This window comes from Rosa chinensis, chromosome 5, assembly GCF_002994745.2.
Source record: "Rosa chinensis cultivar Old Blush chromosome 5, RchiOBHm-V2, whole genome shotgun sequence".
Classification (NCBI taxonomy): domain Eukaryota; kingdom Viridiplantae; phylum Streptophyta; class Magnoliopsida; order Rosales; family Rosaceae; genus Rosa; species Rosa chinensis.
In genome coordinates, this window is record NC_037092.1 from 67,055,925 (window position 1) to 67,069,507 (window position 13,583).

The 13,583-nt window shown below is 38.8% G+C and overlaps 1 protein-coding gene and 1 pseudogene across 1 annotated transcript; both read left to right on the forward strand.

Moving 5' to 3' along the window:
- The first annotated feature begins 964 nt into the window (after window positions 1–964).
- LOC112163893 lies at window positions 965–2,018 on the forward strand. Its single transcript, XM_024300157.1, has 2 exons — window positions 965–1,454; window positions 1,639–2,018. Exons 1-2 carry the CDS (start codon window positions 965–967, stop codon window positions 2,016–2,018), a joined length of 870 nt encoding a protein of 289 aa, XP_024155925.1.
- A 716-nt stretch (window positions 2,019–2,734) lies between these two features.
- Window positions 2,735–4,154, forward strand: LOC112201965 (annotated as a pseudogene).
- The last annotated feature ends 9,429 nt before the right edge of the window (window positions 4,155–13,583 follow it).

A 13,583-nucleotide genomic window follows, 5' to 3' on the forward strand; every position in this document is an offset into this window, starting at 1 on the left:
TCATTTCATTCATAACAAAAGAGCAAGTGAGGAATATATGGCGTTAAAATTGGATTTGAGTAAAGCCTATGATAGATTGGAGTGGGGGTTTTTGTAGAAAGTAATGGAGCGAATGGGATTCGCTCACAGTTGGGTAAAGATGATTATGTAGTGTGTCTCTTCTGTTCGATATTCTTTTCTGGTGTGGGGCAAGCCCATGGGTTATGTGGTGCCTTCTAGAGGATTGCGACAAGGGGACCCTTTATCACCTTATTTGTTTCTCCTTGGAGCAGAGGGCTATCTACTTTGTTGAAAAAAAAGGCTGAGATAGGTGTGTTACTTGGTATTTCTATTTGTGATAGAGCTCCCATGGTTAATCATATTCTCTTTGCAGATGACAGTATGTTGTATGCGAATGCTAATTTACAGGCTTGTCAGGAAATTAGTAATGTATTGAAGGTGTATAGGAAAGCATCTGGGCAGCAAGTAAATTTTCATAAGAGTTATGTTACGTTTAGTAAAAATATGGACCGTGATAATCAGAATTTGCTAGCTACTTTTCTGGGAGTTACAATAGTGGAGTCTCATGAGAAGTATCTTGGCTTACCTACTTATGTTGGAAGGAATAAAACAATATATTCAGGAGCGTTTGGATCATAAACTTCAAACTTGGTAGGGTCGGCTTCTTAGTGGTGCTGGTAAAGATATTTTGATTAGGGTGGTGGCTCAATCTTTACCTACATATGCTATGAGTTTTTTTCAATGAACAAAGAATTTTTGTGATGATCTTCAGCAGAAATGTGCAAGATTTTGGTGGGGGAGTTCTAATGAACAAAGAAAAATTCATTGGAAATCATGGCAGTTCCTTTGTAGGCCAAGGAAAGAAGGAGGTTTAGGATTCCGAGATCTACATGCTTTTAATAAGGCTATGTTGACTAAATAGGGCTGGAAAATTGTTCAATTTCCAAACTCATTGATTGCCAAAATGTACAAGGCCAAGTACTTTCCAGAATCTTCTTTTTGGGAGGCAGAATCTCATCCATCACCTTCATTTTCTTGGCGAAGTATTTCTGAGGCTAAAAGTGTTCTAGTCAAAGGGGCACGTTGTCAAGTGGGAGATGGGAATCATATCCTGATTGACGATCCATGGCTACCTAGAGCTGCTCCATTTCGGTTATTACCTGTTCAGGGAGGCAGAGATGAGGGTTGGAAGGTCAGTAATCTAATGAATAATGAGGGTAGTTGGAATGAAACTTTAGTCTGGCAAGTTTGTCATGTTGATGATATCCGCTTCATTTTGTCTATTCCTTTGAGTAATCAAAGGATTAAGGATCGTTGGATGTGGCATTTTGACTCCAAAGGGATGTTTTCAGTTAAGAGTGCTTATAGACTATTGATAGAGGAAGAGATGGTGCAAGAGACTCCTTTGCACACACAAGATCTATGGAAGAAACTATGGTCTACCAAGGTCTCAGGTACGGCTAAAATTTTTCTATGGAAGGTGTTGAACAATTGTTTACCTACAATAATTAGATTGATAGAGAAACAGGTTCCTTTAGAGATTAGGCCATGTGTTCTTTGTGAAGTGGGAGAAGAGACAATTGAACATCTTTGTAGGCTTTGTCCGTTTGTGATGGCAGTGTTGGATGCCATTTCTAGGGTTGCACAGACGGCCTACTCTTCCAGGGCTTAAGCAATTGCAGTTTATGGAGTGGTTTGGGTGCTGTGCGTCTAACTTGCCTCCTAATTTATGGGCAGCCTTTGTTTATAATTTGTGGGGTATTTGGAAGGAGAGAAATAATAGGTTGTGGGATAATAAGAATATGGAGGTGAACCAGGTTGTGTTGCTTCTGTCAACTCGTCTCCAGGAATACCAAAGACACCAGGGTAAGGACCAGGGTGGAGGGAGCCGGCGAGTAGTTCCTTGGAAACCTCCAAGTGCAGGGTGGGTGAAGATTAATGTTGATGGTGCCTTCTACAAAGATACCTGTACTGGGGCATTGGAGTCATTATTTGTGATGATAGGGGGAGACGTTTAGGTGGACATTATGCTCCAGTATCTCATGTTTTTTCTTCAAAACAGGTTGAGGCTTTAGCAGGGCGGGAGGTAGTCTCACTTGCTTTTCAGTGAGGCCTCTCTCCAGTTACCTTTGAGACCGATTCTCCTACTTTTTTTATGCTACTAAGCAGAGAGTCATTCCCCATACTTCCTTCATTGGTCGTGTGTATGATGACATTACCTTTCATCTTCAGCAGATGTCGGGTTCTTACTTTACTCATGCTTATCGTCAACCAATGTTTTGGCTCATACTTTAGCTCATTTTGCTTGTTCTTCTTCTAGTTCTTTGTTTTGGGGCCTAGAGCCTTCATCTTGTATTGTTGATGTACTTTCCAATGAGTTTACCTCCTAATTTATTTAAGTTGACAGCTTCTCAAAAAAACAAAAAAAAATATTGCTTTCAACAAACATGTCAGTTCCCATACATCATTAATGGCCATATCTTCTACTGGCATCCATGAAAGACTCATCTCATACACTTGTAGAACATGCGTGGGAGAAAGAAACACTCGCATCAAAAATGTGATAAGAAACTAAAGAAGATTGCGTTTCTGGGCCACTAACCTTTGAAGTCATCATGTTTCCAGTTGAGAATAATTACAGTACTTATGTCATTGTCCTTTTATTCCCTTCATGCCTATATAAAGCAGCATATGTAGGAGCAAAGACCATTCCAGTTTCTCCCATTATCATACAGACACGGCTATGGTGAAGGTTTTGCTTACAGCGGCCGTGTTCATCTCTCTTTTGGTTCACGGCATGGGCGGTGATAACATGACTACTTGGTTTACTGGTGCAACTGCATCGTTTTACGGCGACATGCATGGCAGAGGAATCAATAGTAAGTACTGCATTTCATTAATTTCATTCTATTTGACTGTAGCAGATTAACAAGATGCGAAAATATAATATAGTTTATTCATTCAAGTCTTTACTCTTTACCCTGTTTTAAGACTATTTGGTAATAAAAAGAACATAACTTAATTTCGAGTTTAGACGTGTTATTTTTGTGTATGTATGCAGATCTGAATAGGATTTAGGTGTTATTCACCTGGCAAAATTTCAGTCTTTTTTGTGTTTTAAATTTCCATCCTGAGTATCCTCTCTGCTAACCAAAAAAAAAAAAAAAAAAAAAAAAATCCGTCAATTTTAAAATCATCAAGCTCTTTATCAGTGTTGCAATCCTTGCAGTATTACTCTTGGTGTTCATCTGTTCTTTCAAGACATTTGAATGAATTATGGTGTTCTATTTGGTTGAATTCCTTTGGTATTATTTTTCAGTGGAGAGTTAGAAAGTAACAATTGAATCATAAATCTACATTGCTAACTGAGTGCACAAGCATGAGATCCCAAATTGGGGGTTTGCATATTAGTACATATTATCTTTTTTCTAAGCTAGGTAAAGTAAAATGACTGATGTAGTTTTAACTTTGTGATTATAATTTCACAGAGGGGGCATGTGGATACGGTGATCTCAAAAAACAAGGCTATGGCTTGGAGACGACATCTCTCAGCGTAGCACTCTTCAACGATGGCCTTGCTGGTGGCGCTTGTTACGCCCTCATATGTGTTGATGATCCAGTAGGGTGCTTACCCAATGCTGGTGCTGTCTTTGTTACTGCAATCAATTTGTGCCCACCAAATTATACTGAAGCCTCTAGAGGGAACCAACAACTGGTGCAACCCACCATCGAAACACTTCAGGTTGTCCCTGCCTATGTTTAAAAAATTCGCAGATGAAAAAACTCGGATGGTACCAGTTATGTATCACAGAGTCCCGTGTGCTAAGTATGGAGGGGTTAAGTTCCAAATAGTGAAGGGGGACTCTAGTGTGATGCGTGTGTTATTGTACAACGTTGCCGGTGCTGGTGATGTTTCTGATGTCAAAATTAAGGGCTCTACTACTTCCGGTTGGATTCAGATGACACGAATTCAGGGCCAAACCTCGCAGATCGGAAACAAATTACAAGGCCAAAGCTTGTCGTTCCTAGTTACCACTAGTGATGGGAAGATGGTGGAGTTTGATAACATTGTGTCCGAAAATTGGTGATTCGGTGAGCCCTATGAAGGGATCAAGAATTTCTTAATGGGATGAAGCATTTCTAGTGTACCGCCTATATTAGAGCATCTCCAACCATTTAGTCAAAAGCCAAAGCCATATGCAAAATATGACTACCCTAATGTCATCACTATTTATTCAATTTTTGCATCTACAACCATTTTTAGTCAAAAGCCAAAGTCATTTAATAAATTAATCATTTTCGAGAATTGATTAACTACAATTGCAGCACATGCAGTGGGGCCCACAATTTTTTCAGCCAAAGAAATTTGGCTTTCGTTCTACAAACTTGAGTCAAAATGACTCTAGTTATGGCTCAAGAGTCAAAATAGCTAAAGCAAGAGCATGGTTGGAGATCCCTCTACCAAAAAGCCAAAGTCAAAATGACTTATAGCTAAATGGTTGGAGATGCTCTTAAGTACCACCTCAGAAAGATGTGGTCAGTAATAATTGGTACTGTAAAGATTATTTTTCTTAAACAGAGAATTGAATGTTTCGCTGGGTAATTTAGGCTTTGCATGAGTTGCATCATTTTGCACCAGATCGGTTTTGAGGATATAAAAAGAGAGTGAGGGCGACTTGATGCTTAAACCAACCACCGTAGACGAGAAACACTGAAACAAACGAGTAATGGTTCTAAAATTTCACATGCATTGAACAAGTTCGACGAGAATTTTATTTTATTATATTATTATTTTTATTTTTCAAGTATCAGGGTTTGAATCTCTTTTCTAAACTCCTATTTTCAAGCAACTCCGAAGTTGGTGTACACAGTACACCAGAGCTTCTGTAAATGTGCCCTCCAGCTCTTGTAATGTGTCAGTCATGGCTAGTAGAGCCGACAGAGAATTGGCTGGCTGATGTCCGATTTCTTTCTACCGGTCATCCCATCATCATCCTACCAAGAATTAAATTTAAGCAAGGTTTTAAGTTTCTCCGAAACTGCCGACATTTCCGTCGAAATTTCCTTAAATTTGAAGTACCGAAACAAAATTCATATGCTATATCATATCCGTCAGGAGTTTCCCGAAATTTTCTGTACATTTCCGCGAAATTCTTAATTTCCGAAATATCTATACACAAAAAATATATTAAAAAATTCACACCGAAATTTTGTCCAAAATTTCTGTGAAATTTGTTTGTAACTGACAAAATATGAAATTTTGATTTTTTTTTTTTGCCAATCAAGTTGAAATTGGATACAACAAAACCCTCTTTGCTTGATCTGCTACCAAAGTACTCATGCTCCAAGTCTCCAACCACATCATGATTTTATTTGCAATCGTGAGGCAAATTATGGAAATGACAGGGGGAGTGGCAAATCATGGCACTACAACCAATATAGTAGTGATGATCATACTTCTTATCCTGGTGCAAATCGTGAATACAATTCAAGAGCTAGGAATGCACAAGGAAGACGCGATAGCCATTTGCCTCTAAATGAGTTTGAATCACTTTCTTCAAGTCTTGACTCAATGGACATAAGAACTCAATATAGTGATAACCCTAACCCATTCTATTCTCATGATCCTCATCATGAAATGAGTTCTACCTCAGAAAGTACTTACGGAATTGGATCAAGCTCACAAGGTGGAAGCACATATGGCATTTTTTTATCATTCTTCGTGTGACGTCCCGAACCCGAATTCACCGGTTTACTAGTCATTTGGACGGTAAACGACTTTTACTTTCACTTTTACTGTCGTTTCAATGCTTTTAGGGGGCCCTAAAAGTTGACTTTTTGTTCGGGTCAAAATTTGAGAAAATTTCCTTCATGAAAGTTGTAGAGGACGTTAAACCGAGCACGTGCATATGTGGTACGTAAAAATCGGAGTTCGTATGCGAAAGTTATAAGCGAAATAAGGAAGTTACTGTTTATGATAGATTGGTATAAATTTGAAAAGTTACTGTGGACGGGTAACTTTTCTTTCTTTTCTCTCTCCTTCCCCCGTGCTCTCTCTGTCTCTCTTCTGCAACTCTCTCTTTCTCTCTTCTGCAACCTCCTCTTTCACCACCTCTAGGCCACCAAATGGCGAGCTGCGAGCATCGATGGACTCGTCTCCTCCTCCTTATCACGCATGTGGGAGTTGTTTGCGACGATTTGGCCGGAAATGTGGAGATTGAAGCCAACATTTTTACTGTAGCAAATTGGTTAACGCCGATTTCCGGCCACCTCCGGTCATAAAGTCAGGTCCATTAGAAGCGCCTTGAGCCACTCTTCATGCTCACCAAGTTTCAGAACCCAGATCGAAGCATGGAGGAAGAAAGCATAATTGAAAAATTTCACTGTACTTCGGAGTGCTTAATTGTTCGGCCACTTCAAGGTATTTTCTGACTTTGTCACAGTTGAGAAAGTTATTGGAAATGTTGAGATGATGCTGTGGATGAAATTTGGTGGCCGGAGGAGGAGTTGGCCACCGCATGAATAGTGCGACGGTGAATAGTGCGGTGTATGAACAGTGATTTATATTATGTTTTTTTTATTTTTTTAGCTAGTTAAATCCTATAATTTTTGTAGAGGTTGAATATGTGAATTTGGTTGGAATTGGAGAAGTTTTTAATTGATTATGAATTTCTGGGAATTTAGGATTTCGATTATCGATTTACGAGAATCCGACCGTCGGATATCTCTTGGTTCTGACTTGGAACCTTTAAGATAACGAATTGGTATTAGATGTAAAATTTGGGTTGAATCAGAGAAGAAGTGGCGAGATGATTTATGAGGATTTAATTTTGAGAATCGTATTTAATTGTTGAATAGTTATTCACGGAAAATAATTGTGTACAGGGCGATGTACCGAGCTATTGCTCGACGAAGGAACTCGTATGCATGGTCGCCTAAACAGTACAGTGAGTGGACATTTATTTTAAATTAATTGTGCATGCAGTATATTAGCATTTTCCGATTGAGATTTAATTTATAATTTGAATTATTGAGTTTTATGGTTTTATGAGATTTAGTTTATCGAGATTTATTTATGAATTACGAGGTTAGTATTGAAATTCCTTCCCGAGGGCTTTTAGTAGATTTTCGAGATAGTTATTTATGAGTTATTGAGTTGGGAAATGATTTTTCGGGAAGTGACTGATTCGGAAAATATTATGAGAATTATTGTTTTCGAATATCAGTTTTTATGAAGATATACGAGTGCGAAGGATTTAGCAAATATTTGAGCATGATTGATTTATCGAGATTTATTGGGTTTTGAATTCCGCACTCATCAGACTTGAGTTAGATGGAGATTTCTTTCCAAAAGCAATTATTGATTTACAGAGTATTTGATTTTATGCTTTCGAGGATTTATTGAGATTTTGAGGTTATTTTCAGTTTCTTGAGGAGGCTATTCAGTTTATTAAGGAGGCCAGTTTTGGCGCATGTGTATCTTACCTAGTTGGCAGTCCCTTCTAGGTAATAGTCTGGTTGGCAGTCCCTTCCAGACTACAGCCCGGTTGGCAGTCCCAACTGATGCGTCACCTGGTTGGCAGTCCCTTCCAGATGACATGAGGTAGTTAGTCGGCAGTCCCGTCTACTACATGTGGTTAGTCGGCAGTCCTGTCTACTACTTGTGGCTAGTTGGCAGTCCCTTCTATCCACCGCCTCCTATTCCGGTTGGCAGTCCCTTCCGATGCGTCATCTGGGTGGCAGTCCCTCCTAGATGGCATGAGGTGACTAGACAGCAGTTCTTTCTAGTCATCAAACGAGCCTCATGAAAAGGATGTTTTTATAAGGATTGAGGATGAGATTTTAAGAGGTTTCAAGATGTTCTTGTTACGTGATTGAGATTTCAGTAAAGAGGATGATTAAGAGTGTTTTCAAGATTGTTACTGCATGCGAGATTTTACAGAATAACTTGGGAAAGCATTAAGTTTTACTTATACATTTGAAAGTACTTATTTTTCGTCCACTCACTTTAACGGATTTTAAATGTTTTCCCCTGGGCCCTTCGGTTTTAAATGCCCAGTTTGCAGGCCAGTTTAGCTTGAGGTCGAGCGTACTTGGGGTTGAGGCATAGCTATCATAGCTTCCGCATTATAAAAGCATCGGTCATTTATCTTGTTTTCTATTCTCTTGTACGCCTGTACATTAGATTGCTCTGATAACCTATGAGATTAATATTCTTAAGTATCAGAATTGTTTGTGAAATGGGAGATGTTGTGATATAGGGAGCAGGGTGGCTCCAGGAGAATAAGGATGGATGATTTAGAAGTGTGAATGTTTTTCTACAGGTTTTGGGTTGTCCATTTTTAGGGTAAGTTCTGTCAAATTTTTGGTAGAATTTTTTCTAAAGTGGGCCCCGCAGGGCCTCTTCGGATTTCAGGGTGAAATCCGGGGTGGGTCCTGTCACTTCGTCCCAAATGTCGTATGCTTCATACAATGAAACACCGTATTGGGTAATTCCATAATATCCAATATATGGATTGCATGTGGGAAGAGATCAACACACATACATTACGCATGTGATGAAGTACCAAAATCATTTCCAAAATTCATGTACTTGGGACCAGTATGCCAGTATTGTATGATACTAAATGAGAGTAGTTCAACCACATGGATCGAACCACATCGTAGTAGCTCTTATTACTAATACTTTATATTGCTTTTCTTGTACTTGTTCATTTTCATACACGGGGTTTCGGTATTACGTCCCCCCCCCCCCCCCCCCCCCGGTTGTATTTTTCTAATTATTAGTGAAAAAGGCATGATGGCCAAGCCTCCCACTGGGTTCCAGCCATAAAAAAAAAAGTAAATCACATTCACATTGTCAATATACAGAACATTTATAATTACATATAGATAAAAACACTTGTTTAGCAATTTACTACAGTTTTAGTTAATTACTCGTCTATATTAAATATCACAATTCTATTATTTATGTATAATTTTAGAGAGGTTATGGTTTATTATAGGTTAGTTTAGTCTATATAAAAGTTTCATTCAAAAATATCATTTTATAAATGCAATTAATGTGATTTCTTTATTTTTAACGGAAATTTCCACCGAAATCGAAACTTTCTCCGAAATTTCCTTAAATTTGAAGTACCGAAATCGAAACTGAAACCTTGAATTTCAGTGACCATAAATGTAAGGACATAAGAATTTTAGATCGCTTTTGTGCAACCATGATATATATGAGAAACAAAACGCAAATTAAGTAAAAAGTTAAAAATTAACCTTTTCCCGGGCCCCATAACAATTTGTTTGACATGAATACCGAATAATAATATATCATCACACAATTTTTATGACGATTTCTAATCTCATATCATGTATGATAAATGATATTGTGCAACTACATAATTTTGGGATCGTCTACAATATATTAATATACTGATACATCAAGTAGACTAGTTCAATACAGAGGTAGACTATCTCAGTACATGGGTAGACATGCATGGAGTTAGTCTATCATTGTACCGAGCTAGTCTACCTATGTATTGAACATAATCTACTTGATATATCGGTACATTAATGTAATGAAGTATTTTCCTATAATTATATCATTGTCAACAAGAACAAGAACAAGAACAAGAACAATAGCAACTACTACGTGTTGCACCGTTTAAAGGGATGATAGTCATGATACATAAGAATAAATTGCTAGCTTCATAAGAATCATGATACATAAGAAATGAAAATGAAAATTGTTGAATTAATTCCTTTATACTTTCCTATTTGGATTCATATTTATTTGATAGAAATAATTTTGAATAAGATAGAGGAGCAAATTAAATATTTAAGTAAGAATCAACTCATTTTCTTTTGTACAGTTGCATGTGTCAACTCCAAATTCCGAATGTGTGGCCACACGCCCACACCTGAGCTACTTTCTCCAAGCCTGTCATTGGATATTCAGATGTTACCAACTTCAATTTACTTGTTCAACATACGCAGTGTCCCGTAAATTATCTCACTGAGAGAATCCATTAAGTTCTCTATCGGCCACTTTAAAGTGATCCTATCTGATTAGTTTTTATGTGATTGCAAACCCAAATTTATGTAAACACAATAAATCTAGGGTGTTGAAATTTGCACCCCTAAAATTACAAACTACACCTACTTTTATTTTTTTAATAATATTTCTTGTCTCTTTTTTTGCACTTACTAAAACACCCTCGAAGTCATATTTTCTTTTTTCTTTTTCTTTGTGGGTCTTTTCTTGTCTCTCTTCCAGACCACCACCAAGGTCCTCTCTCTCTATCCTTCCCGATCTTCACCAAGGACTCCGCCGCCACCGCCATTATCAACCTCCACCACCTCGCCACCTCACAACAATCGCTCATTGACCGTGAAAACCTTAAGTTCATTCCTCATCGTCGTCGTCACCATCGTCACTTCATTCTTCCTCTACCGAATCCTCCGCTGCATCCACAACGCCCCCGCCCGAGTCTCCAGCCGCGGAGTATCTCTGGCAGAATCCGCCACCGCCGCCGATCGAGATAGGCAACCTCAGCCGCCGCTAAACAACTACGACGTCCAACTCCAGCCCGCGCCGCTCCTACTCCATTGGATCGTTTGACTACCTCGTTGACGACGACTCCGAGGTCGGATTGTCCAATGCCAGAAACTGCTGGTCTGATCGGAAAGAAGAGGTGATTGTTGTTCTCGGCGAGCTCCCGCCGCCGCTGCCGTCGGAGGCCAGTCGAGGCGCTGACGTGGCCTCGGGAAGGAGCTGGCTTAAAAAATTCGTGCATAGACTCTCCAGCTCTTCTCTACGAAGCTCCGGCAGATTCTTTACCGGTAGTAGCCGTCGGAGCAAGATAGGAGGAACGAGAGATCAGGAAGATCGGGAAGGAGAGAGAGAGAGAGGACTTTGGTGGTGGTCTGGAAGAGAGGGGGAGAGAGAGAGAAGAAAAGACCCAAAAAGAAAAAGAAAAAGAAAATCTGACATTGAGAGTGTTTTAGGAAGTGCAAAAAGAGATGATATGAAATATTATTAAAAAAATAAAAAGGGGTGTGGTTTGTAATTTTAGGGGTGCAAATTTCACCCCCCTAAATCTATCCTTCTTTTGTATATGATAGTATAATCTTGCTTAGCATGTTCTATTTAATATTCAAGTGGATATAATTTAGATTCCTTTTGGCTTGTAATGTATATACATCGTAGCACTATTCATTCATTTTGAGACAGCTTGATATTACTGTTGGAAGGGATGGCTAACAGCCTAGGATTATAGCTCTTAAGAGCAAGTTTACTCATTGGTCAGGGTCACTTGGTCAAAACACTATTCACTACCATAAGATGTCTGTTTCCATCCATTGTATTTGGGTTATTGGGTCAGTTATCTAATGAATTCTGTTTATTTATTTATTAAAAAAATAAAATATATTTGAATTAAGAATTTATGTAAAAATTTAGAGTTAGAATTTTTTTTTGAAATCTTATATAATTAAGTTAATTCTTGAGAGAATGGTTAAAATTTTGAAATACCATATATACCCTCACATAATATAGATATTTATAAATAAATGATTTCTATATGAGGATAAGATAGTCAATTGATTATATTATATTTAAAAAAAATTGATATACTTCCCATGAAAAAAGGAGAACTTCCCCACCATTGGGAGATAAACTGTTGTAACATTTTAATTTTTTTTTAAAAAAAAACCACGCACATGTTAAGAGGCTAATATATTATAAAAATGAAATATTGTAAAAGTAAAATAGAATTGGAATTGGTCTTCTCATTTTATTTCATAGTCTCTTTATATAGAGAGAGAATTACAACGGAAATATCAATTACAATGTTGACATTAAATACTGATTGATCCGTAATTCATGCTGATTGTTGGTAATCGCTAATATGTCAGTCACTTTGTCAGTCACTTTGACGAAGATACGTAACGTGTTTTTCTTTTAACACTTCCCCTTGTGCCAAGTCAAAGACGAAATGGTGCATGAGTTGTTGGCTCACTAAAAACCTTGCCAAGTAACAATAAAAACCCTGTGGGACAAAAAATACACATTTGTCGAAGGAAAAGAGCACAACGCACCTTCTACATTTGAGGATGACATATGTATGTTAGACTCCCCCTGATGTCTACACCTCCCCCTGATACTTGCATTAATCAAGGGAGCTTGGAAAGTTTTCGCATTCATATGCTTTTCACACGTTTCTCAAATGTGGCCTTAGGCAATGATTTGGTGAACAAATCTGCCACATTCTCCTCAGACCTTACTTGATTCACTTGAATCTTGAGGAGAGCTTGTTGTTGCTGATTGTAGAAAAACTTTGGCGATATGTGTTTTGTGTTATCACCCTTGATATAACATAGCTTCATCTGTTTGATGCAAGCTGCATTATCTTCATAAATGCAAGTAGGTGGTAGAACTCAAACCATTAGTCCCTCGAATATGTGTAATGATAGCTCTTAACCATATACACTCACGAACCGCCTCATGTAGAGTAATGATCTCTGAGTGGTTTGAGGAGGTAGCCACAAGGGTTTGCTTGGTTGATCTCTAAGATATCGCCGTATTCCCAATGGTAAATACATAACCAGTTTGGGAACAACCTTTATATGGGTCAGAGAGGTATCCAACATCAGCAAAACTAACCAAAACGTCATTTAGCATTTCAATGTAGTGAGTGGCGCTTTCGCCATCAACATTTCCTTTAAGGATTGCAGTTCCATTTGCGGTCCCTCTTGTCTCTCTGTAGGAAAAGAATAGTCCAAAGTCAATGGCCCGACATGGCATGCCCGGCATGGCCCAAGCCCATTAGTGGCCCGGAACGACCCGACACGTTAGAATAACGGGCTAGGTTGGGCCTAGGAATATTGGCCTGACCTCGCTCGAGCACGACATATTGTGGGTCGGCTCGTTACAAATACAAAATTTCATTTTGTTTTTAAAAATATTAAAAAACTACAATGATGAGATTTGAATAGTAGACCTCTTTATTTAAAATCTCATGACAATTCCACCAATGCTATTCCTTTTGTGTTGTCAAAATAGCAGGGTTCTAAAAATTGGCCTAGGTGGCAGCCTAGGCGCTAGGCGCATCAGTTCTGTTCCGATTTCCCCCTAGTCGTACGAGCTGGGCGTTGGGGATAAAGTCGGCCGCTTAGGCGGCCTAAGCGGGGCTGGGCGGTCTGCGCTTAGGTGTTTGGGCGTTTTTTTTTTCCTCTCTTAACCAAAACGCGAAATGCTCTGTCGCTCTCTCTTCTGGGTTTCGTCGCTCCGTCGCTCTCTCTCTCTCTCTCTCTTTTATGCACCCTCCATCGGCCGTCGACCAGTCGTTCTCTCTCTATCCGACAGGCTCTCTCTTGATCAGTCGATTGACTCGATTCTCAATCTCTCTCCGGTCAGCTCTTTAGCTTTCCAACTCGCAGGTAAACTCGATTCTCAGTCTTTCTGGGTTTTACTCTCAATCGAATTTCTGAGTTTTAGTCTCACAATCTCACAGTTTCTGGGTTCACACTTTTCAGGGCTTTCTAGGTTTTATTTTGGGTTGGATTTCTGGGTTCAAGGCTTTAAGCTC

Excerpts from the sequence above, each read along its gene's own strand:
- LOC112163893 (XM_024300157.1), top strand. The coding sequence starts at position 965 with ATGTACAAGGCCAAGTACTTTCCAGAATCTTCTTTTTGGGAGGCAGAA. Across the intron at positions 1,455-1,638 it reads ATGGTCTACCAAGGTCTCAG|GGTTGCACAGACGGCCTACT; the intron begins GTACGGCTAAAA and ends TGCCATTTCTAG.